The sequence below is a fragment of the Spea bombifrons genome, chromosome 5 (genome assembly GCF_027358695.1).
Source record: "Spea bombifrons isolate aSpeBom1 chromosome 5, aSpeBom1.2.pri, whole genome shotgun sequence".
NCBI classification, from domain to species: domain Eukaryota; kingdom Metazoa; phylum Chordata; class Amphibia; order Anura; family Pelobatidae; genus Spea; species Spea bombifrons.
The window spans coordinates 82,316,637-82,344,282 of record NC_071091.1 but is presented as its reverse complement, the minus strand read 5'-3'; the positions used below and the strand labels follow the sequence as shown (position 1 = coordinate 82,344,282).

The 27,646-nt window shown below is 40.2% G+C and overlaps 1 protein-coding gene across 1 annotated transcript in view; it reads left to right on the top strand.

Annotated features, from left to right (window-relative positions):
* NOL4 (nucleolar protein 4) overlaps nt 1-16,353 on the top strand; it is a 123,655-nt gene extending 107,302 nt beyond the window's left edge. Inside the window, exons 10-11 of the mRNA XM_053466172.1 lie at nt 8,957-9,137; nt 15,552-16,353. Of these exons, the coding sequence (XP_053322147.1) occupies nt 8,957-9,137; nt 15,552-15,748 (378 nt within the window). The 3' untranslated portion in view covers nt 15,749-16,353. The remainder of the gene's footprint in view (nt 1-8,956; nt 9,138-15,551) is intronic.
* The last annotated feature ends 11,293 nt before the right edge of the window (nt 16,354-27,646 follow it).

Genomic DNA, 27,646 nt, shown 5'->3' with positions numbered 1-27,646 from the left:
CAGGGAGGCAGTGCCTTTAAGTCTGCTAGCCGAGTCCTTCACCATATGCCTGTATCCCCTCATATATAATGGATTCTTTGATATGCTAAGTGACCACTAGCAGTCAGGAAAACCATTTCATATCCAGGTCATATCAAACACATATCAATAATAACTTATATATTCATTATCATACCTCCTTGTGTGCATACCTAGAACGGGGAAAGCGCACCCTACAAAAAGAGTACAAACATGGCAGCGCCACTTAACCAGTTTGGAAGGAATTGTGAAGTCTATGATGGTCAGTCATAAGTAGCTAGTGTGACATATCTATGGACTTCACAATTTACAGGAAATTCATAAATGTATGAATTATGGCTGTGGCGAGCACAGGAGGGACGATAAAATGAATATAAGTTATTTGGACTGATATGTTTCCACCACACAAGGGGGAGGTCACTTATGGTACACCTTCCCTCCGCTTATACCACCTCTGGGCCGGCTTGGAAACTCGAGATGAACTGGGAAAGTGTATAAAATTAACGAGCGAAGATGGGTCATTGTGCTTACTAGGGGCCAAGATCTAATTTTGAGTAAGTCGCCATCTTTCCTTGCCGGAGCCCTACGGACAGAAAAACTGTTACTTGACCATCTAAGTGAGTAGTTAGGTTTTCTGTAATTTTCTCCTTTTTATTTTATCTGTTTGGTGTAAATAATCTGTTTATCATCTTTTTGTGTATGCACTGTGATTTTTTTATTCATAATAAATATTCCTTTATTAAGTTCTGCCTTTGTCTGGTAAAGACTCACGTTACCTGAAGAGACCGTTTTATTGGTAATTTTAAATCACATAATTATTGTGTTAAAATATACTGTGTGGGTTTTTATAGTCTGATTCATTTGGGGTACCAAGACACCCCATTTCTAAATTGTCTTGGTGGTGGCAGCGTTATTTTGATATTTGCTATATCATTATAGTTAATCGCGGGTGGTATTAAGGGTGGATATTGGTATTTTTATCACTATTTCCGGTCTAGTGCAGACAGATAGTGAATTTTAGCCCTTTTACCACCAGAACCAAGTCACGCGCACGCTTGGAGTAGAGTGCGTTCGTGACAAATTGGTGGCAGCGGTGGGATAGTTAAAAAGATTTTTCCATCTTTCTCTGTACCAGATTTCAGTGTTACTGGATTTGCTAGGTAATCCAGACACTGAAAAGAAATTGTCTCTCAATTTCCAAAGGCTGAACTCAGTGCATACTTAGTATATTTACACCTCAACAGCCCCCCCCCTTTTGTTTTCTTTTCTTTTGCTATCATTTGTTTGGGCCGGTGTGATAAATGGAATACCAAACACAGTCCAAGAGTGCTCTGGAGCAACGTTGCCGTGAACAATGTATTCCCATCCGGGGAAAATCAAAGGATGAACTTATCCAAGCGCTTGTGGACTATGATATGCAACAAGCAGCGCAAAGTGATGCTGCAAACACTTCTGAGGGAGGCATGGTCATACGGGAGATACCTGCAGCTGATGTCGGTGATGTGCCAAGATCTGGAGATCCCTTGGACTCTTATCTACAAACTGTTTTCAAATACGTGGACCCAGCAGATGCAAACCTCAGACTGCAGCTTATCCTTAAATATCAGGAAGCTGCAGAGCGCCAGGCTGAGAGAGAGACTGCAGAGCGCCTGGCTGAGAGAGAGACTGCAGAGCGCCTGGCCGAGAGAGAGAGGGAAGCTGCAGAGCGCCAGGCTGAGAGAGAGACTGCAGAGCGCCTGGCCGAGAGAGAGAGGGAAGCTGCAGAGCGCCAGGCGGCAAGAGAGCATGAACTAAAACTGGCAGAGTTGGAGAGGTTAAGTGCCTCACCTATCAGTGTGGTTTCAAGAGACTCTTCTGCACCCAAACCACGTGCAGAGAATTTTCCCACTTTGGACAAAGATGGGGATCTGGATGTTTTTCTGCGCAGTTTTGAAAAGGTTTGCAGGCAGTACCAATTGCCAAAGGAACAGTGGGCAAAGTACCTCACCCCTGGTCTCCGAGGTCCTGCGCTGGAAGCATTTGCAGAGCTACCAGCAGAATCTGACCAGGACTATGAGGCAATTAAGGCTGCACTGCAGAGACGGTACAACCTTACCCCTGAGGTGTACCGAAAGAAATTCCGGACTTTGCAAAAGCATTCCACCGAGAGCTACACTGCAGTTGTGGGACACCTGACGACGGCATTCCGGCAGTGGATTAGAGGGCTGGAGATTACAACCTTAGAAAGCTTGGAAGATCTGATCATCAAGGAACAGTTTTTGCAGCTGTGCCCAGCCAATGTACAAGAATGGCTGCTGGACCGGGAGCCCAAAACAGCACTGGAAGCGGGTGAGCTAGCGGATTTCCACACCGCCAACCGAGCACAATCGGACCGGAGCAGAGGTTTTACTACGGGAGCATCCAGCTGGAAGACCACTACACCACGGCTTCCCACCACCCAGTCTACAATACTCTCTTCTGCGCCGGCTTCTACCTCAGGGAGAGGGGGAGCTAATGTCACTTCTACGCGTGGGGATATCCGCAGATGTTTCATTTGTAACAAAGTGGGGCACCTTAGTAATACGTGTCCCGATAAGAGGAAGCCTGCACCCCCATCTGGAGGGAGTCGCCCCTCGGGGTCACCATCTTCGGTGTTGTTCGTCTCCAGCACTGAGAACATCTCCAATGTGAATCTGCAACCTGTCACTGTGGGAAACAAGGTAACTGTGGGGCTCAGAGACACGGGGGCAGAGGTGACTCTTGTGCGTCCAGAGCTAGTGAGCTCCGAGGACTTTATTCCTGGCAAGACCTTGACAGTGCGGGGAATTGGGGGAGTACGTCCGGCGGTGCCAATGGCACGAGTATTTTTGGATTGGGGAGCAGGGAAGGGTGTAAGAGATGTGGGGGTATCAGATAACATTCCTACTAATGTGTTACTGGGTACTGATTTGGGTAGGCTGTTGTCAAAATATATGCCGGAGGGTGATACTTGTGATTTATCCAGCTCTTCTAGGAGCCCTACCGTAGAAAGGGAAGTGTGTAACAATGTACCAGGGCAACCTCATGGGGAGAGTGGGCAGAAGGGTTGTGCGTGTCTGTCTGTGCTAGAACCCGGAATGTCTGAGGTGCTGTGTGAAAATGTGAGAGGGCCACCTGGCAGTGAAGAAGGGCAGAGAGCGAGTGAATGTCTGTCTGTGTCAGAAACCAGGTCCCAGAATCCAGCATGTTTGTGGGCAAAGAGTGGGAGTGCGACAGATGGAGTAACTGTAGCCGTGGTAACCCGTCAACAGTCTGCCCAAAATAAAGGACAGGAGCTGACTCAGCCTGCGGAACCAGAAGGGATGTCCGCAGGGGGGCCTCACCCCTCTTTACACTCCTCCCTAGGAGCTCCGGAGTCTGAATCGGAGCCCATTATAGGCTCTGAGGGACAGACCCTGGAATTCCAGCAGGCCCAGCAGACAGATCCCACATTAGAGAAACTGAGGGACCGTGCTATGCAGCCGCCCACAGACCTTGATAAGGAGCGGGTGTACTGGGATAAAGGGAGGTTATATAGGGAAACTATTCCCGCAGAAGGGCAAGAGCCCTTGGAAACAGAAAGACAGCTGGTGGTGCCCCAGAGGTATAGGGACCAGCTGCTGAAGGTGGCTCATGCCATCCCCATGGCTGGGCACCTGGGTGTGCTGCGGACTAAGTCCCGCTTGTCTCATCATTTTTATTGGCCTGGTATGGGCACGGATGTGGCAAATTACTGCCGCTCCTGCCCTGAGTGTCAGAGGGTAGGAAAGCCTGGGGAGGTGGGTAAGGCTCCCTTAATTCCTCTTCCCATAGTTGGGGAACCGTTTGAGAGGATAGCTGTTGATATTGTGGGACCCCTTGCTATTCCCAGTAGTTCAGGCAAGCAGTATATTCTAACCGTAGTAGATTATGCCACTCGCTACCCAGAGGCTGTAGCGCTGTCGTCTATCAGGGCTGACAAGGTGGCCGATGCTCTGTTAGGCATATTCTCCCGTGTGGGATTTCCCAGAGAAATGCTGACCGATCAGGGCCCCCAGTTCACCTCTGATCTGATGCAGTCTCTCTGTAAGAGGGTGCAAGTAGAGCATTTAATGACCAGCCCCTACCACCCCCAGACGAATGGCTTGTGTGAAAGGTTTAATGGGACCCTAAAACAGATGCTGAGGACATTTGTAGAGTCACAGGGGAGGGATTGGGAGCGATACCTGCCACATCTCCTGTTTGCTTATAGGGAGGTGCCGCAGGAATCCACAGGCTTTTCCCCATTTGAACTCCTCTATGGGCGTAGAGTGCGCGGTCCCCTAGCTCTGATTCGCGAGGGATGGGAAGGAGACTTGGGGGCCCCAACGACATCTGTTGTGGACTACGTAATGCGGTTTAGGGAAAAAATGCAGACCTTAATGGGGGAGGTGTGGGAGAATCTGAGGGCTGCCCAATCCAAGCAGAAGCACTGGTATGATCGTAATGCCAGAGAAAGAGTGTATGAAGTAGGGCAAAAGGTGCTTGTGCTGATACCCACGAGGCAGAACAAGTTGCAGGCGGCATGGGAAGGTCCGTTTACTGTGCTACAGCGGGTCAATGATGTAAACTATGTGGTGTCTTTGGATGAGAGGGGGAAAAGGAAAAAGGTATACCACGTAAACATGATGAAAGCATATTATGACCGGGAGCCTACTGTGTTAACTGTATGTAGTTTGCCTGTAGATGAGCAAGAACCTGACCCCCTTGTGGATTTGTTGGCTTCAACCAGGGATTTAGAGGGCATTGAGATAGCCCAGGTTAATACCCACCTAACAGAGACTCAGAAAGGTCAGCTACATGAGGCACTTAGACCTTACCATAAGGTCTTCACAGGGAAGCCTGGCAGGACACACCTAGTGTCACATCATGTTGACACCGGGGATCACCACCCCCTCAGACAGGCTGCCTACAGAGTATCCTTGGAGGTGAAGGCTGACATTAGGAGGGAGATCGAGGAAATGCTGGAGCTGGGTGTAATTCGGAAGTCTCACAGCCCCTGGGCCTCCCCAGTAGTATTAGTCCCCAAGAAGGATAAGACCACAAGATTCTGTGTGGACTACCGGCGGTTGAATCTGGTAACTGCATTTGATGCTTATCCTATGCCTCGCATTGATGCGTTATTAGACCAACTAGCTGGGGCCAAATTCCTGAGTATTATGGATCTCAGCCGCGGGTACTGGCAGATCCCGCTGACCCCTGAAGCCCAAGAGAGGTCTGCCTTTATCACCCCTTTTGGGTTATATGAGTTCCAGGTGATGCCCTTTGGGATGAAAAATGCCCCTGCCACATTTCAGCGGCTCGTTAATCACCTGCTTGAGGGGCAGGAGGGGCATGCGGTAGCATATCTGGATGATATTGCGGTGTTCAGTGATACTTGGGAGGAACATTTGATTCATTTAACAAAGGTTCTAGACCGCATAGCAGTGGCTGGGCTCACTATAAAACCAGATAAGTGCCAGCTGGGCATGGCAGAAGTTCAGTACCTGGGGCACAGAGTAGGAGGAGGGACCCTACGCCCAGAGCCCAGTAAAATAGAGGCTATAATGGCCTGGCCTGTCCCACAGACTAAAAAGCAGGTGATGTCATTCCTGGGTACTGCAGGATATTACAGGAAATTCGTACCACATTATAGTACCCTGGCCAAACCCCTAACCGATCTCACTAAGAAGGCACTTCCGCGAGTGATTAAGTGGACCCCGGAGTGTGAAGGGGCCTTCAATGCCTTAAAACAGGTCCTTACCGACTCCCCTGTACTACAGGCCCCTAATTTTCACAGACGGTTCCTAGTACAGACCGATGCCTCTAATTATGGGCTGGGAGCTGTGTTGAGTCAGGTGGATGAGAAGGGGGATGAGCACCCTGTGGTATATCTCAGTAGGAAGCTGCTGCCAAGGGAAGTGGCCTATGCCACCGTAGAAAAGGAGTGTCTTGCTATCGTTTGGGCCTTGCAAAAACTACAGCCATACCTATATGGACGCCAGTTTACTGTGATTACTGATCATAACCCCCTACACTGGTTACACAGGGTGGCTGGGACAAATGGGAAACTTCTCAGATGGAGCCTAGTTCTCCAGCAATATGAGTTTACAATACAACACAAAAAGGGGAGTACACATGGTAACGCCGATCTGTCACGCCAAGGGGAGGATCCCGCCTAATACGCAAGGTAGAGGCATGTGAGCCTCCTCCCACTGCGTCTCTTATTTGGGGGAGGTGTCACACCAACCGGTGTAGTACGTACACGGACTGGCTACCCGGTAGAGATGGCACAGCCAATTTCAGTATGTGAGGGGTTAATTCAATTGTATAGGCATGTGGCGCCAAAAGGTCTTTTAAGATAAATTGGTCTTTTGAAGCTGGGACTCCAACCAAGGCCCTCTGCAAGGTGTGAAATTTCACAGGGAGGCAGTGCCTTTAAGTCTGCTAGCCGAGTCCTTCACCATATGCCTGTATCCCCTCATATATAATGGATTCTTTGATATGCTAAGTGACCACTAGCAGTCAGGAAAACCATTTCATATCCAGGTCATATCAAACACATATCAATAATAACTTATATATTCATTATCATACCTCCTTGTGTGCATACCTAGAACGGGGAAAGCGCACCCTACAAAAAGAGTACAAACATGGCAGCGCCACTTAACCAGTTTGGAAGGAATTGTGAAGTCTATGATGGTCAGTCATAAGTAGCTAGTGTGACATATCTATGGACTTCACAATTTACAGGAAATTCATAAATGTATGAATTATGGCTGTGGCGAGCACAGGAGGGACGATAAAATGAATATAAGTTATTTGGACTGATATGTTTCCACCACACAAGGGGGAGGTCACTTATGGTACACCTTCCCTCCGCTTATACCACCTCTGGGCCGGCTTGGAAACTCGAGATGAACTGGGAAAGTGTATAAAATTAACGAGCGAAGATGGGTCATTGTGCTTACTAGGGGCCAAGATCTAATTTTGAGTAAGTCGCCATCTTTCCTTGCCGGAGCCCTACGGACAGAAAAACTGTTACTTGACCATCTAAGTGAGTAGTTAGGTTTTCTGTAATTTTCTCCTTTTTATTTTATCTGTTTGGTGTAAATAATCTGTTTATCATCTTTTTGTGTATGCACTGTGATTTTTTTATTCATAATAAATATTCCTTTATTAAGTTCTGCCTTTGTCTGGTAAAGACTCACGTTACCTGAAGAGACCGTTTTATTGGTAATTTTAAATCACATAATTATTGTGTTAAAATATACTGTGTGGGTTTTTATAGTCTGATTCATTTGGGGTACCAAGACACCCCATTTCTAAATTGTCTTGGTGGTGGCAGCGTTATTTTGATATTTGCTATATCATTATAGTTAATCGCGGGTGGTATTAAGGGTGGATATTGGTATTTTTATCACTATTTCCGGTCTAGTGCAGACAGATAGTGAATTTTAGCCCTTTTACCACCAGAACCAAGTCACGCGCACGCTTGGAGTAGAGTGCGTTCGTGACAGTATGGACATATCAATAGGACAATTTTAAGTTTTTTTTAAAATCATTCTGCTAAAGAAATTCTCATCCACAGTGAACACCAAACATCTTATGATATCTCTCACTGTAAAAAGTGTAATGTATCACGGCTTCAGAGTCATAATTCGTATAAAATTCTCTGTGGGTTATTAAATGTTCAAGCAGTTGATACATGCAGGGACAGGCTAAAACTAGTCCAGCTAGGAGCCATGGATTATCATCACAGGTGTGCCTGTCTCATCTCACACAGCGCTCAGAACTTCCTTTGCCATTGGGATGTACGGTGATTCTCCAGTGTGAATTGGCATTCCCCGGCCCGCTGTTCTAACATGAAAATAATACCAACTCCAAAGAAGCCCATTGTGTTTTGTGAAAAGGCGTGCTGAAAAAGTTGACTCTATATGACAATAGAAACTCTGAAAGAGGCTATATCTCTTATTTCATATAAATCTTTCACAGCTGATTCTATAGAACTATCTTAAAGTGAGCCAGAACTGCTGATGTTATGGTCCCATATGCAAATGATTTGTGGCTCATTAATTGGCCTATGGGTTTGTGGGTTCATAATCTCATGTTGGGGATAAAGGTTGAGGTAGGCCAACTAAAGCTGCAACATTATAAGCAAGCGCAATGGACTGTTGACTCTAGAAGGCAGAGTCATTCTTCATTGTCTGCACTTTTTTTTTTTTAAAAATACATAGAACTTCCATTGTAAACAGAATCTTGTGGTAGTATTAAATGATACTATAATGTTTTATATGGTATTTTCTATTGAAACCACTTTGTGCAAACCTTCAGTACTCGTATGCTTTGGGGTATCGGTGTAATCTGGCACAGTGCCACCTAGTGGGTACTCAATAAAAATAGGTCTTCAGTTTCAATATAAATCATAGACTCCTGCACAAAATAAAATGCAGTAATGGAACATCAGCACCCGTTTAATGTTAACTTACTATCCTGCTTATTATCCTGACAATTCCTGTCTATAGAATTTGTTGAGATCTACCTGCTTATGTGAGACAAACCATGACATTCATATAATCTTTCAGCCTGTCTGCTTTAGATACTTTTTATTAATTTAATTGGTGGGGAGCTGGATGTAGCTTCGGGAGAAACTAGCTGGAAAAAGTGCCAACATGGCTGGTTGGTTGGTCCAGTTGGGCAGGAGTATTAGTAGATGTTGGAACTACCGCAGGGCATATGTATATAATACACGTGTAAGTAGAATTTCAGTTCTACTCTCTTTAAAATAAATATGGGACTGTAAAAATGTACCACTTTTTGATCTTTAACAAATAATGCTCGTCTTTCGTGTGAATGTTTTTATGTTGTTTTTGAAACTGACAAATATGAAGCAATTCTCCATGAAATTGAATTGAATCAATGTATGTTCACACTGTCTTTGCAGGACGAAACAGCTCTAGCCGATAAACCATATAAACAAGAGACAGCACAGGTCACTTATTCCACGTCTGCTGTTTCGAGCACGCAAGAGGTGTTATACATCAATGGAAATGGCACCTACAGTTACCATAGTTACAGAGGACTGGGGGGAGGCCTACTAAATCTCACGGATACTACGAACAGTGGTGAGTTCCGTTGTCATGGTGGATGGGTTCCTGGCTGTACTGGGGATTATGGTAGAAATGCGCTAATACTGCTGCAGTGCTTCAAGGGGTCTGCAAAGACGAATCATTTTATCCTGTACATGTTCTTCTCTTATTTACTGAGCGATATAATAGCTAAAATATTAATGGTAACATAATATGGCACTTTTCCTTTGTATTTCGATTCAGACCATTATAGGTTTAGGCCTATGTAAAATGTAAAAAAGTATTAGTATTTTTACTTAAGGGTTAAGACACAGGGTTGGTTATCTTGTTGATTTATAACCACCTTACTCCGTGATCTACACATTTCAATAAATAGTACTGTTATAGAGTCTAGGATTCTGGTTTACCTATAATGTTGGGAGTTGGAGTCCGTGATCAGGGTCACCCTACAGCTGCGGAGGTCTTGTAGCGACTTTTTGATGTACCCCCTGATGCTACCACCTACTCGTTCTGCGTTCATCTTGCAAGAATCTAATGCTAAAAAATCTGCAACATTTCTGTATGAATGCCATATTTTTTATGTAAAGAGCATTTGTTTTTATGCACATTTCTATTTAATGTAGGAAATACCTTCAGGGTATTACACATCTCACATCATTAATTGGTGAAATTAGAAACAATTAAAGTAATTGTTCAGACAAGCAATACAATTATGTTATTCATACAATGTAGACATAATTTGCAAGAACTATCATAATGATTAACTCCATAAAACAATTTGTCTTGAGGCGGCAGGATGTACAAAAAACAATTATTATTCGAATCCCTTAGACCCCAAGGCCTGGATGTATGCATCCCTAGTCTTGATTAACTTGTTGGGTCAAAAAGGTGTCAGTATGGTCCTCAGTATCAGATTAAAATGATTGATACACTTTTTACACTGTAAATAGTTGCCCATTTAAATTACTTAAAGAAAAGTTAAAACATTAAAAGTAAATTATTATTATTATCTTTTATTTATATAGCGCCAACAATTTACGCAGCGCTTAAAAAATGTTTCATGAATGAATGAATTAATGAAATAGTTTTTATCAGCACCATGGACAGTTCTTCTATTTAATACATAATGCAGTAGGAAAATTGGACCTCTTTATTCAAAGGCACCTTAACTCATTGGTAGCATCAGATGATGCTAAGAGTTAAATAACTGTAAGAAATCTAACATAAATTAACTGGATTAGCAAGGTAATTTTGTACTAATGTGTTTATTGTGTAACACACCAACAACTATTGATTTTTGCAGGGATACAAGTAATTCTAAGTGATTTGCCCTTTGTGGCTACATAGCTGATTTTCTTTGTCACTCATCACTGATTGAATAGAACAGGCTAAGGTTCCAGTCTGGAGCTGAGAATTTATGGTAAGCTTAGCAGCTACTGTTATATCTTGGAGCTAAGAACAAAATCAGAAGAAGAACAACTATGAAAGTGCATCATAGTAAATTGAACTTCAATTAATGTCAACAGTCTACCCCTAATTAAATTGTCTCTTGGAGGGGCGCCTATTGTGAATAATGTGCTGTGCACCTCAAAATGTATTGCAGTGTTATTAGTCAAGAACAGGAGTGCCAGACGCCAGCCCTTGGGGGCTGCAGACCTACTGAGTTTCAAGGATGAAACATATTGATCGGTAATACAAAATGCTGGTTGTATGATTCTGTGGAGGCATCATCATCATCAAGGAGAATTAGGCTCCTTGAAGAGTTGGACCTCTTTTTTTTTCTGGAGGCTTTGGTATTTGGGAAGAGCAATGCTAAGCACTACACCTAATGCTATGCCTCTATTTATGTAGAATGAACTTTGGAAAAGGCAATGTCTGATTAATAAGATATCCCAAGAGCCATGAAGTGAAGAATAGCATATTTGTGTATGTTTCTGTATGTCACACTATATGATACAACAACCATGGAGCGCATATAGATGGGGAGAAAAAAAACAACAATAATAGTGCAATATGTACACACAATTAAAGAAATGAATAGGGTATCAGATCCACTCACAAACAAGTTGGATAAAGCAGGCTCATCAAGGGTTCAGTAGAATATCAGCAGAATTTAATGGCTTCTAAAATCTATAAAAACAAGGAGACCAAAAATGGTGCAATATCATCACAAAACAGGAGTCAGGAGGTCTGGATACACTTACAGTTGGAAGAGGCACAGCTATATATAAATAGTGTGCAAAAACACACACTATATGGCCATATATTGCTTAGCCAGCCACTACATCAAAGTACCCCAAGCTATATTGCTTACGAAAGAGCTGAGTCAGCGGGACTGCACTGCATTTTAACCCAAAAGAGACTCCCAAGCAATTTAAAGCCTCCTCTGGACACCACAAATGAGGCACCTGTGTGGCAGGTGGGCTGCTCAACCCTAAGATTTAGTCAGAACCTGCAAATACACACATTAGAAATAGTTCTAATCAGCTGTCATTGCTTATGGTGGTTATTGACTAGTTTGAAAAGATGGTGGGTTGTTAGTAGCTGAAACATCTCAACTTGCCCCTATAAATTATGAAGCACTCATTCTGCCATTCTTCCAGTAGAAGTTCAGTGTTGCCATAATGAATGAAGTATGCTGAGATTTTTCATTGCATCAGAACATCCGACAATGCATTTAATGAATAAACCTCCTTTTTTAAATTTCAAACTCATCACAGCATGGCAAGATAAGGCTTTTATAATCATTTGTGGTTAAGAGAGGTTAAATGTGGTCGACAGCAAAAGTCATCTAAATGAAGCCTCTGGTCTGATTTTGGCTAAAGTTCTATTAATGACGTACTTACAAGTCACTGATAGGACAGTATGCTGGAGATTGGCTACGGTCCAAGCTCTACTTTGTATACCCTGGACTAATAAAACTCCAAAGCCTTATTTCTATATTTCTTATATCTACTCTCTTCATACACTGCTTGGTCTGATACTAATGGACTGTCACAATGCAAAATGCAGTTGCTAAGCCATGTCAGCTGGTGGTAAATTACTGTGTATTAACTCCTTCCATGTTGCTGGAGGGTCTTCCTAAGCATTATGAATCAATTCTTTGCGGGTTCCATTAGCACAGTGGCAAAAAAAAATCCAGTTTATCACCAGTTACAAAAAAAAGTGTTTCTCCCTATTATTTATTTACATACTGAGTAGAAGATGTGATTGATTATTTAAAGACAGTGTCCCCTTTCATGTAATAAATATAATTAAAAAAAATAGATAAATATAATGCTAATGCTTTCACATATGCCTCTTTTATATTGTTGTTTTAAATTCCAGAATATCCATCAGTGTTAGTGTCATGTAACAATGTTATATGATTAATTTTTAAACAGAATTTCAAATATTTACTTGTTATAAAGATGTTTAGTTATTATTTATGGTTTTCACAGCATCCTTTACACATTTTGTAAAATAAATTTCATTTAATAAAATGCATGACATTTATGTGATGACATTCATCACATTCATCATTAATATAATAAATACACAACAAGTATGAGATGCTCACCAAGAACAGACAGCCTCTTCTTAGCTTGTCCTTCCGTGTGTCCCCGCTTGGAAGCATCTCAAGTTTTAGCTCTCTTGCGCCATCTCTGTTCCCCCTAATCCTACCTGCTTGGACTACTCCTAAAGGAATAACTCCTAACTCCTAAAGGAATAGTTATTAACCAAGAGTACATTTCAACAAACACACCAAAGCTATGTGATAATCATTTACCGTCATGTAATTTGCCATGGCGCATTTCAAGAAGAACATAGTATAATCTGGAGAGATGTAGACTGGTGAATCAACATAGTTGCCCCAAAGCTTTGTTAATGAGAAAAAATATATTATTCTTGTCTTTAAATATGGAAAATAGTTAAATATATAAACGGAAGGTAACAAGAAAATCAGATTGGCAGATATTAGAATATGCAAATTAATTCTGTTTTAACATCTTCAGTCAGGTTAGAACTATTTGAATTATTTACAAGGGTCCATACGTTCTTTTTTACTTAAAAAATAAACTACTGCAAAATACAATATGCACACGTTCTACTCATAAAACTCTTATGTATCCATAATGGAGCTATATTGATTTAGTTTTACCCGATAACAACATTGTATATTTAAGGGGACAGTTTAATGTCCTATTTAAGAAGAATGCATATGAAAATACTGTGATGTCCTCCGTCATCTGATGTTTCTTGCCACTGATTAGAATATGCAGAATCCCCAAAAATTACACCATGGAAAGCATATTTAACTCCTTAATGACAAAGCCCGTACATGTACGGGCTCAAAATGCATTGTTTTAAATGGGTTGTCCTTAATGGATTAAAGCATACGATGGCTGGGGTGTCCCTTTAACTCACCCTTTAATGCAAACATGCTTCCTACTAATAGAACTTTTAGAAACCTCCAGTTAAATAATGGCAGTGATTACATTTCTGCTTAACTTGTATGTGGGCCGTGTGGAAATAAACTAGATACATTTAGAATAAACAATAAAACACAAAGAAAGCAAAATACAAGACTTTTATTATATTTCATTGATTTTGCACAATTTGCAATAATGTGTTTTCTTGCAGTAGGCATTGGGGGGAAAAGTAGTTATTTGGCTGTTTTAATTATACAATATACACACATTGTAGCAATGTAATTAAAAACACCAAGATGGCAAACACTGTAGGTGGGAATAAAATAATTAAATATAGACACACAAAGCTTCAATGGGACATAAAAAGTACCTTTGGCCACGCTAGCCCATGCCTTTCTGCTATCACATGGTTACAAGCATATGTGCGACATCAACCTCCAGGCCGCGGGCATCTTCCCCGCACAGCAGCAAATAAAGGGGTTGCTTTGCTTGGTCCTGTGTGAGGATGATACTGTAAGTGCAGTTTAAATAATATGGAGATGGTTGGGATGCCCAGAACCTCTGGAGAAGAATATGTGAAATGAGAAGCTTGCTGGCAGCATGTTGTTATATTTAGTGAATACACTGAGATGAAAGTTGGTGATAAATTTTGGTTTTAGATTACCGGTGAGTTTATGAAAACTTGCAGGTTTTATATTCTATCCTAAGGCTGACCAAGTCAATGAGCACTACATACATTACATGGGGTTAGGTTCCTCTATGCGCATCCATGGACACTAAGGCTTCATGTGCACCGTGAGCATATATGAACCTCCGCTTCAGGGAGAGAAATCGATATTCTTCATTTGCAAAACTTACCAGGTTGTCCTTAAAAGCTAATGGCATTTCAGGCTGACATGACCCTGCAGAAATGATGTACCTTTTTTTCTGCAATTGCCAGATAATGATATATGTCCTTTGTATGTTAATGTCACGTTTGAAGATTTTGACAGTTGGGAGCGTAGAATAGAAGAATCACACACTGGTTATTTTTGTGATTGATTACATTTTTTGACTTATAATATTTTTTAATAGTAGGGTACTGTTCCTCCAGTATTATCACCACTATTACTTATCTAGCGAGTAACTGAACTGTAACCAAAATTAATATACCTTATAGTTAATACATAAATACGACATAGGGAGGTGCATAAACATATTCCTAATACATACTATAAGGTAGGAGTTTTTGATTGTGATCGGATAGTAACTAATAATTACTTAAATTAATACATAATATATATATTAAATTTTATTTAACGGGCAAATCTACATAAAGATCTGTTCATTAATTTTCAAAATGTATAACTGATATTTACTGATTAGTTTGTACTTATTACATAAATTTATAAAGCTCCAGGAGATTCCGCAGCACTGTTACAGTCAGAAGAACAATTTAGAAACGCATACAATAACAAACTGGTGCAAAGGAGAAGAGGGCCCTGCTCCTGCGAGCTTACAATCTAATCTACTTTTAAGCAACGTCTTTAGAATGTCAAGCTTTCTGGGCTGTTTGTGGTCACTTCTGTGTTAAAAGAACTTTGTCATTTACAAAACTTAAAAAAATCAGTCAATCTATATCCCTTTTCATGATACGAATGCTGACCACCTATTGTTTTTGATCTGTCGGACTTTGTACAGAAAAATATATTGTAATACTCAGCTTGATCTGCAAATTTGCTTGTCTTTTGTATGCTCAACATTTACATCCACAGATATTTTTGCTTTTGTGAGCAAGCCTGAATTATGAAAGCAGAGCGGTGAAATTAAAATCGGAACTATGTCCCAAGTATGATAATTTATTAACTTGATTATAAGACCCAGTAGGGTCCTTTTATGACCATGGGAATTTCATAATGGCCTGATCGAGAAGAAAGGTGTACTTAATAAAGTGCCACATAAAGCAATCAGATGCTACATGAAGATGTAATTATCAGAAAATAGACAAAGAATTGCATTTCAGTAATTTAATGAGTATCTCCTTTTCAAATGTCTTTAGCAGGACCAACTGATCTGAGCATGAAGAGGCAGTTAGCAACCAGCTCCACAGCGTCCAGCAACACAAGCTCCAGACCTCAGCTAAATCCTACTGAAATTAATGCAGTGAGGCAGCTGGTTGCAGGCTATCGGGAATCGGCAGCGTTTTTGTTGCGTTCAGCAGATGAACTGGAAAACCTCATTTTACAGCAGAACTGAGTCACACAACCTCTTCCTGGCCTGGTTTATTCCCGAAGTTCCGCTAATGACATTCTGATGTGCCAGAGTGGGCCCTTCTTGTTAAGGCACTGATGCGTAGAGGACTTAATTACCATAATGCCACACTGTTTTTGATCCATGACGTGATGTTGAGGTGCTGCAAGTGAACTTCAGATCTCTGACTTTCTAGAGGTCTTTGATATGTCCAGCTTTTTGTTCTAAGTGTGTCAGTTTAAATATTGCATATGTGGCCGTAGATCATTAAGTCATGCAAAACAGTGAAGCACATGGAGACACAGTGATGGTAACTTAGTTCAATTTCCAAGTGCAATATTAGTGGAATGTGCTACTGACTCTGGAATTATAGCTACATGGCGTGGCAGGACAATGCCACCATACATCTCATACTAGGAAATTCAATGAAGGATTGCATATTTTTTAAATAATGTGATTTTTTATATGACAGTTTTCATGCAGACATTTTATTTACATTTCAGCGATCTTTTCACTTACCTACATATGGGTTCAATACATATATTTAATTTCCCTTTTTGCAGCCCATAACTTCCGAAAAACCAAACAAAAAAACTACAACACAAAGTAGGTACTTGCTACTATTGTAGAGCCTTCAGGTAAGGGATTACAATAATAAATATTCTCATTCCAAACCAAGCCATTTTGCATCTAATGCTTGAGTAGAATGGTAGATTTTTTTAGTTTAGAGGTATTGATGGTACAACTAGCCAGTAATTAGAAATAAGACCTACTAAGGTAGCTGTAATTTGTTCAACACTGTTTAGCTTCCATGTCAGAATGATGAACAGTGGACTGAGTAAAGTGCTGCTAGCTTGTGGAATACAACTACCGTTTTTGGAGGGAGCTGAAAAAAGCTTGCTGCTTTCATACATTCGGTTCCAGGGACGCTTTAAGGCCCCTCCTCGTCATTAATCTCACACATATTTGGAAAATTACCAACAAATGTTACAATATTACACCTGTTAACCCCAGCATTTCTACCATAAACACTGGTTGGAACCTAAGCACCTCTTTTCCTTGTAACAACGCTAAGAATGGATCCCACCTTCAATGGTAGGACTTTGGTAGGAGCTTATCACCTACTGTATTAAATGTCCCAGATCTTAACCGCCCATTAAGTAAAGTTGTCTACATTCCCTAATATCAAAATCAATCAAAAAAAACACATGTAACAAAACAGAAACATTGGTTCCACAGATGTAATTTGAGGAACATCTGCTCAACTGACATAAATGCAATAGGAGAACATTCTCCTCTTTCTGGTTGTTGGGGGTGTCTTCTAGAGAACAGTCTCAAATATGGTCCATATTATGCCTTTGGCTACTGTGTGGAATACTGTCTGCCAATGCATTTCTACCTAACCCTTTCCCCCTGTTTCTATTCCTTTTATGTTAATTTATATAATAAAATCCAGGGAATGCTTAATTTTGCAGAGCTCTATCCCTCTATTACATGATTTCTGCTGCTGTTACTGCAAGTCCTTCTCTTTGAGGTTGGATACTGATTATATAAGAGGTTGCAAGTGACAATCTGATATTTTGCACTCTGGTGTGTATTTCCATTAGGCAATGATATTGATGGTACTCTAATGCCAGAGGAGGTAAGCAGTACACAGCAAATGACCCATAGACTGCTAACTCCTTCATCGTCAAACAAGTGACATTGGTAACATGGCAGAGGACAGCATGAAGATGCATTGCACGCCAGCCTGTCCCTAGAAGGGTTAAATCAAGGCCATTTCACACACTTGACCTACCACCAGACTGGAAGTGTATAGAAAACTGTAAATTGCTAGGAATCTCCAACCTCTCTCGGTTTCCTTATTTTGCAATGTTGACTACAAATTATTGGTGTTTATTTTGTGCACTGAATCATAATTTTACACTTAGCGGTAGAGAGTAAATTTTGTTTATTGCACTGTATAATATCTGTTTAGTTGTTTTAGCTTTTGTTAAATATCATGTCCTTTTGTGCATTCCTGAATTTGCCTTATTTCATGTAAAAATGTAATTCAATTTTTGACAATGAGTTTAAGGCATCAGTGATATTTTGTACATAAACATACCTGTTTTCTATAGACAAACTGTGATTGTGACTCAGTAATGTACACTTTCTCTTGTAACTGTGGGCATTGCTATGGTTTTTCTTTGAGTGTTTCTAGAATTATTGTTGCTTACTTAAAAATGAAATTTTGTGATACTGTTTGTGAAATATAATGTGAAAAAGCTATTGAATTATGAATATTTTTAATATATTGTACATTATTACACAAACATCTTTACTTTGTGGACCAATGTTCACAGATTTCAATGAAATTCAAAGATTGAGGGCTGATATTTCCTCTGTTTTGTTTGGATAAATAAATTGATTTATGTGTAATGTTTTTGATCTTTGTTTTTTGTGGAAAGAAAAGCACCCAACAATTCCCCTTTCCAAGTTAAATTAATTATTTGTCACCAGGAAATTTTTTAATTTCTATAAACTGATATTTACCCTTTTTTATGTATATTCTACATCTTTAAACTGATATTTAGCTATGTATATACTTACAATACATTTTCTGTTGCACTAACATATATATTTTTTTCATTTTATTTACATCCCAATCTTCAAGGTGGTACTATAGCAAAATGTTCATACATACTGCATTTTCCAAAGCATGTCTATTCCTTCTCTTCAAGCAAATAGGTTCACATAGAAACACTCTGTCCCAGAGATGCATTTTTAGGTAATATACAGTAAAGTTACCTTTTTCCATGATTATTCATTTTTAATGCTTTCACCAAAGAATTCATACAAGTTCAACGTATTAAAACCACTTCTGAGCTTTGTAATAAAGCATAGACTAAAAACTGCTGAGTGTGGGTGGTTGTAGGAAATTATGTGTGACAAGGAGCAGGTTGTGATCATCGATGAAGCAATCAGGTTATTTGGAATACACAATTGCATGGAGGGTCAAAGGATCTTGATAGCCTTGTAAGCTTTGCCAAATGTCTTGGTACACATGTCTTCAGTAAATGGTTTATAATGACCATTCTCCTTTCCCATAGAACAGGGGTGTCCAAGTTTTTTCTGCAGTGGGCCACTTAATCAGAATTGTATACGTGCGCGGGCCGCACTCATTTTTCACTGTGACAAAAAATATGGCCTTTAATAAAATATGCAGATTAAAATAAAGTAAAATGACACAAAACCTTTACTTTTCCTCTCACTGATTTCTGGGCCTAGAAAGTTTTGCGACTACAAATTCAGGATTCCCTAGATTTATTCTAGGAATGAACTAAAATGAAAATTCTGGACCAAAACATTCAGGGCTCACTTAGCCAAAACCGAAAATGACCCCCACCTTTAAAAATAATAATAAAAACTCACATTTTTAATAAAAGTAGGTAACACACAATTGGACAAAATTAGCAATATGACTTGGCAACCAGTAAATGCAGGCAACCAGTAAATGCTGGTACCTAGGCATGATGGGACTGTGCTCGCTGTGATTGCTGTTAGCAATCACAGCCCTATCATGCCAAGTCAGCCAATACATGCTGGTACAGGGTGGCTGTAAGTGATGTGCAGACCCCATACTGCTGGCAGCATCACTACACAAGGGGGGCAGCTAGCTAGGTTTCAGCATGTACTGGCTGACTTGGCATGATAGGAGTGTGATTGCTAACAGCAATCACAGTCCCATCATGCCTAGGTTCCAGCACTTACACATCCATGCTATCACACACACACTCATTTATTCATATAATCATTCATTCACAGATTCATTCCCTCAATCACACACACTCATTCAAACACCCTCCCCACCTCCTTACCTGCAAGGCAGCTCCTCGATGCCGCTTACAGACTTCAGCAGGGGGCGCGGCCTCCCTCTGCCTTCTCTGCTAAAGCACAGAGGAAGTAGGTAGGATGTCACGTGAACTCCGCTTCCTCTGTGTGCAGTCCAGAAGTCCCGCCCACAAGTAAGTAGCAGGGCTTGAGGTGCGGCTCGCGTAAGCTCGGTTGCCCTGGCTGCCGATCTTACGCGGGCCGCACCTCGAGGTCTCGCGGGCCGCATTTGGCCCGCGGGCCGCATGTTGGACGCCCCTGCCATAGAACATGGAAATTTAAATGGCTTAAAGAAACCTATCAATCAGCAGTGTAGACAAAAGGTTTTTTGACAATAACTAATACTACAGCTAGTTGTTGACCAGATCCTTACCCACAACAGGCTTTCCGTGAGCTTTTAATTGGTGAATTTGATGACAGGGCTAATAAGTCTTGTTGGGTCTTATTAATTCCATATCCCATTAAAATGGAATTATAACCCATCACCCCTACCCCATCTGACATAGCGTCAACCTTTTTTTTTTCCCCCATCAAAACTCTCAAATTCTAATAAGAACAGTCTTACTCCTACATCTGGAAAAAAACTGCATAAGTGGTTTCAAACTGTTTTATTTAAGTGGTACAGAGAGTATATACGAGAACAATATCATAGGGCTTTTTTATTCAGATATCCTCGTTAGAAAAAAAAAATGTTTTTTAGGTTGATAAAAAATGGCAGTTACTTTAGAAAAGAACAACAAAAGGTTAATTGATCTGGAAAAGTATTCTGTGAAAGAAATTACCTTTTAGTTGAATATATTTAACATTAAAGTGTATAGTCACACATTATTTTTCAGCTTATTATAAAGTACATTTTTAGCATAGACAATAGGCATTTGAGGATAGAACAGAAACCAGTGATAAACTTCTATCACAGACAAATTCAAAATCAGTGGTGAAGTAAGCAATGAAGGGCCACAAATGCTACAAGACTGTGGAATTTACTAGTGTGTTGTTGCCCCATGATCGCCACATCTATAAACTACCTGTGTGGCATCCATGACACCAGCCAAACAATATAGAACTCTAATGCCTTTAGATGGGAACACATGCACTATGTTAATTTCTCACCATTACATACTCTGAATTTTGTCAATCTGTGCACCACCAGTGAGCTTCCAAACAGTTACTGTCTTCATTTTCTGTACACAAAAGCTGCAAGCAGAAACGTTCAAATTAAATATATAGTTATAATAGCCATAGATGTTTCCACAGTTTTTATAACTCAATGAAAATAAAATTAAGCACATAGGCATGCCATCTCTATAGACCAGCAGCGGTAGTAGAAGAAGTTGATAAATTGGGACACTGATTGTGAGGCAACATTCGTGCCTTACTTAAAAGACCTTAATTTGTGGCTTAAGGGCACAAATTCCCGCAGACATTCCAAAATCTTGTGGAAAGTCTTCCCAGAAGAATGGAGGCTTTTATAGCCAGAAAGGGTGGACCAACTCCATACTAACGCCCATCTTATTGGTATTAGATGACCAATAAGCTCATATGTGTGTTTGCATGTATGTAAGTGTAAGGTGTTAGCGTGTGTTTGTATGGTGTTAGCGTGTGTTTGTATGGTGTTAGCGTGTGTTTGTATGGTGTTAGCATGAGTATGGGAGCTTATGTTTTACTGTTTAGTGTTAGTGTAGGTTTGTATGTTAGTGTATGGTGGTAGCATGAGTGCGTATAAGTATTTAGGGTTAGCATGTGTGTGTAGGTGTAGATGAACATGTGTCAGCATATGATGTTAGTGTGTCAGGGAGAGGAGGGGGCTAGTGTGCATATCCTGGAAGAACACTCATATAGGTGTGATGGCCAGGCAGCCACATACTTTCAGTCAGGCTCCAGGTTTACCCCTTTAAAGCACCTGCATATGAGCAGTAACTAATATTTATTTACTTAGATCACTGACACAACCCAGGAAATTGCAAAGCAGGACAGTCCTGGCAAAATCATTATATGATTATCTAAATTGTTGATTTATACTGAACTATTATTATGAGCTGTTAACCTATTTTACAACAGTATATGCATGACATAAAATTGTGATTTGCACGTAATGTAAGGAGAACCTCTCATTCTCTGTGGTAGATGCACTTAACAGGGTGAAGCAAACCCCAGGTCTCCACATTTTTTGTTATAATTTGTGAAATTGCTGGATCATAATCTTTCTTACATCAAACCTTTGACAAAAAATTAGATTTGGCTAAGACAAAGTGATATATTAATGAAAGAGGGCCATGTTGGCAAGTTTAAAAACACTTTTCCATGTTCCCTGTAGAGTTGAAATTGAATGTTGGTGAGCACAGAATGGACTTTTTGTCACAAAAAAATAAATATTGCATAAAGAATAAATGTAGCAATACAAGTGTAAGGATTTCTGGTCATAGAAAGCAAAAGGTAAGCACTGTGTAACAGGTTAATAGTCTGTACTTTTTTTGCTCCACCTTGTGGTAAACTTTACTACCTGCATCTAATGTGATAAAATGCAAAAGCTGCTGATCCAAGTCAGATTGTGATAAAATATACGAGCTACTATAGTGCCAGATATAACATGTATTTATGACAACATTACTTCATTTTGGTACTTCTAAATAAGAAATATATTTGAAGTATATTCCCAGTGATATTTTACGTTTTTTTAGTACACCTGGGTGACTAGGAACAGGAAATTGTTCAACCATGACTTCCTGTTTCACAGGGGTATAAGTATTGGGTAACACATAGGCCAACTTCCCTTAGCCATTCATCCCAATGGGGAAGACCAAGGAATATAGCTGTGATGTGCGGCAAAAGGTTGTTGAGCTTCACAAAATGGGAAGGGACCATAAGAAAATAGCAAAAGCATTCGGGCAATAATTAAGACATTCTAGTTAACTGGAAAGCTTATGCATTAACCTGGAAGAGGACGTGTATCCATATTGTCTTAATGTACTGTGAAAAGGATGGTTCAAGCGGCGAAAAAATCTCCAAGAATCACAGCTGGCGAGTTGCAGAATTTAATTGCGTCTTGGGGTCAGAGAGTCTCCAAAACTACAATCTCAGATCACCTATATCACCACAAGTTATTTGGAAGGTTTTCAAGAAAAAAGCCTTTTTGTACTCTCAGCCAAAAACTTAACTGTCTTCAGTTTGCCAGACACTACTGGCATCATGGACTCCACAGATATTAAATGAACACCTGACTGTCTCTGCCATAAAGATTAAAATGGGCTGCGGTTAGGACAATAATCCAAAACATATATCAAAATCAATACAAAAATGGTTTACCGACCATAAAACCAAGGTCCTCTGACTTGAACCCCATAGAAAACCTGTGGGGTGAACTGAAGAGGAGAGTCCACCAGCGTCAACCTGCCAACTCTTGCCATTTATTCTCCAACCTCATCAGGCATTATAGGAGAAGACTCAGAGCTGTTATCTTGGCAAAGGGAGGTAGCAAAGTACTGACTAAAAGGGTGCCAATCATTGCGCCAGACATATATTTCACAACTTTTATTTTAGTAAACTTGTGTTGTGTTTGAAACTGCTTGATATCCCTGAGAGCAGAGTATTTTTGTGTATTATTTTAAGAAAAGATTAAAAGTTTCAACAATAGACAATTTCTTTGCTCATATTTGCCAAGGGTGCCAAAATTAGTGGAGGGCACTGTATGTATATAACGTGTACACACTTGCATTACATTTTTTGGTCTCATATCTCAGCAGTTACCCTTATTTGTGATGAGGACATACACGGCCCATGTATGTCATCATGCTCCCTTCATGTCCCTGGAAAGAGAACGGTGTTGTCAAGTATGACGATTACCAGTGCCATTACCACTGACACTTGGTGTGTTAGGTCATGATAATGCCAATTCCCGGCCACCTCTCCAGACATTGTGTGTGCTTAGCAAGCTACACACAAGTCTTTAACACTAAAGATTGTTCACAACCATAGATGTACAACTATTATAACAAATATCTGAGCAAAAAAACATGATGCAGCATCAATATGACAGCTTCTACATACAGCACGCATGAAATAGTAGCGGTCATGTTTAAATGCACAGTTCCTTCAACAAAAAAGTAGGGAGACAGACAAAAAAAGACAAGGCTCAAAATTATATTATTATCAGTGTCATGTCACCTATTGTGCCTGTCACAACTTCTAGAAGCCACTACCACTGCATGAGTGAGGGAGTCTGACTCACACATCCACTCCCTTGGTCCACTGCCTGCAACACTTGGTTCTTCTTCTATGGCTAGGGTAGCCACCTGTCCTTAGCATGCTTAAAGAATACTCCATTATTGACAGCCTCAAGAAGGAAGACTAACCTCCACTCCACCTCTCATTTGATCCCTTCAATCCCAGATGTCACTCCTGCAAGAATACTTTTTTGTGTGCTGGAACTGTGTCCATCTTTCTTACGGTTTTAATGATGGTTGCTTTATTCTAATATGATACATACTAAGGTATAAATGATTGTTGGTATTGTGCTGTAACACAGTAGAGCACTTACACATTAATAAGTGTTTATAATGTTAAAAATGTTGATTGTACACACAATATTCTGCCTGTTCAGAGATCTTGCCATGTGTCGTGATGAAGAATGCAAGAGCCTGATGCCGGCTATTAATGTGAGAATTTGTGATCTCGAGTGTTACAAACCCACGACAGAAACATGGAAACAACAAAGAAAAAAATGTGGATGCACTGGGGCAGTTCTGTGTATTTGGGTGGCTATTGTCTGTTGTGGGACACCCAGAGAGAACAGATGAGGTAATTTTAAGCTATTATATTACATGTACTTTAGAACACCAACAGATGCCATGGCTTTATTTTCCTACAGTGATGCCTATCTAGAGCCTACTGCCTAAATTGACAAAGTTTGTATTTTTTTTTTTAACAAATGTGTGTTCATGCATGTTTTGGGAGAAGCCAGAGTTTTCACGAGAGTTACAAAGCTGATAAAATTGTGTGATATTAGCTGCAACTCCTGCAGGAACTAAATTTCACTTTTCACATGCAAAAATGCACTCCAATGTGTTGTTTTTGGTTAATCAATGATCTCCCAGATGCAGAACATTTTCTGAAAGACACAGGGCTTTGGCCTTCTTATCTTTCCGAATCTGTAGAGAAAGCAGCCAATATGGTGTTAGACACGGGTCACCATGAGTTGAGGGCAGGTGTATCTCTCCTGTCATAGCACCTGCTGCCATGCTTCTTATTACCATCTTGTTTAATTACTCTGAAAGAGCAGCTGCTAAGCTTGTTAAATAAACAGGCTGCACAAGCTGGCTCAACATTGTCTCTTATCTTTGTTCTCATGACTGCCACCCTCTAAGGTCACAACCAGATGACATTCCCAGTCAGGTAGCTTTACTACAAAAATGCACACATCTCGCTACGGCACTGCTTTGCATTGCCCTCATTTACGCTCCTGGGGGTATTTCAATTCATCTCTTAGACTCCTGTTAATTAGAATTCATGTTTAATAGAAAAAAACGAAAGAAACTGAAGCCCTCCCACAAGCAGAATACTAATAAAATAAGAGGACTCTGGCATTCTTTTCAAATTGAACAAACCCTTATTAGAAATTAACACTGAGCAATGTATAAACCTATAGGAACTCCTTATATCTACACTCAGTACCTTCAATTTACTAGGAATCGCGACAGTCAATAGAATGTAGGTTTTGTACCTAGGGAACATGCTTCCAGAACAATTAAGAAAAATTCTCAATTAAAATTACAATTCATATCAATAATAACTTGTAAAAGCACTCTTATAATTATTACTACAATGAGACATCAAAATATATTGTTTCAGATATTTTCAGAGCCTTGAATGCTGACAATACACATTGTAGAGGAGAAATTAATTCAGTCGGGACAGCAAGACATATTTTCACACAAAGTTTTCTTATTGCAAGTAATAATTGTACACATGGGCTTCCATTGAGAGGTGAAAATATCCCTGCACCTTGTTGCTATGGCGATAAGAATACTTTTCAAACATTGCCCAAGATTTAATTTTCATAAATCTCCATATCGCAGATGTGAGTTAACTTGAAAGGAACCTGAAAGCCTTTTTTTTATGTGGATACATCAATCGATTATACAAATCCATATATCTGACATGTTTACTCATATGTTAATGCAAAACAGCTCCCGTGTGAGTTATTTTAAGCATGCATGTATGTGAGGTAAGCCTATTACCTATGTATGTAACCTTGTAACATATGCACATGTCATAGCCAACTGCCTGATGTAACCCTGGGTTCACAGGGCTCCAAAATGACCAAACCAGGGCCGATCTTCGAACCAGGTGATACTGGCAGCCGCCCAGGGCGCGTGAATCATTGAGGCAGATGCAGGGGGTGCAGCGCCTCCAGGTGCCTCTTTAAGCACCCAAATTGATCCTACGCAGGGGACAAGTAACACGTTAACCGAACCGGTAGTAGAAGCACAGCAGCTCATAAAGGGGCTTCCGGCTGCTACAGGAGCAGGGCTAGTTAGCGATACCATGCTCTCTAACCAGCAAAAAACAATGGGAGCGCAAGATCTGTTCCTACAGACGCATGTTTCAATGCTCCCTCACAATGCTGGTGATTGATGTTGAGGACTATTACAAATAAAGTCGCTCAGCACTCCAGTAGTTAAGTGAGGTGTGTTTAATTCAATATCGTGAGGATGGATTCAATTCCGTAATTTAGCGCTTTCAGTTATACAGAGACTGAAGTAAACCGCATTTTGGAATAATGAATTCTTATTGACCCCTTCACAGGGGAGTTCCATTGCACTTGTTGTTGAATTAAACACACCTCACTTAACTACTGGAGTGCTGAGTGACTTTATTTGTGATATTTTGGGGTGCTGGTGGAGCCCAGCTTGAGCACCAGAAATATTGGAGTGCTGTTCTACTATGAGACTACTTCTTGCCCCAATTCATACAACCTCTCCCATCTCTATTTTATAGTATAGTTGACATGGCATGTAACTTCACACTCCTAATGAAGTACATGAAACCTTTGCCATTGCAAAACAGGTTTAGAGGTAAGTTTAAAAATCGATACATTACCCCACTTTTTCCTATTAGTTTTCAGTGATAGATAAGTGGTTATTTTGATGAATGTTTTATTATTCTATATTTGGATATTTTGCTGGGCTTATCATATTTTTATGTATTTACTCATCTTCACATAGAGAGGAATCATATTAAAACTCTAGGTTGCGAATCCTGCCAGTCTACTCTTTTGGTAGAAGTATGTTCTATATTGTTTGAATGTCTATGTAAACATCTTAATATGTGTCATACCACCTTAATTTATAAAACTAGGCTATAACAGTCTCCAGAAGGCTTGGCTTAATAAGTAGATAATTTCATTGATCATTCTTCATAATTTATGTATTTTGGGAACACTTCATAATTATGTTTCATTGAATTGAATTACCTGCCTGGAACGATTTAATAGGGTACATTTCTTGGTATAGAAATCTCAGCATGACCTGAAGACTATTATGTAGATTATTCTACACTTATTGTCTTGTAGATGTTTTTTTTCTTATTTCTTGAAGGCTGTATGTATAGCCGTGCAAAACTTTCGTTGTGACTTGTGTACAAATTAATTTCTAGGTTTGATGAATCTGGAATCACATGATAAGTTGATTTATATTCTATATCCGATCATTCTGAGAATTCTGCAAAAGTCCTAGAGTTTTGTAGTCCAGTTTCATCAATTATGTTGGCTGGGGTGTGGTCAGAGGTGTTTATATGGGCTTGGCTTCACCCATGAAAGATAAAATATTTGCTTTAGTAGAGGAAATGAGAAAAGATAAGGAAGATGTCAAGGAAAGGAGAGATAGAAGAGAAGAGAGAATTAGAAGAGAGACAAAAATCGGCCAAGTGATGACATTTAGAGAAATAGAAAATATACCCTTTACAAGTGTGGAAACCATCCACTTCCACTTGTCCAAAGACTGCTCATTCCCCACCACCATACTGTGCAGAATGTTG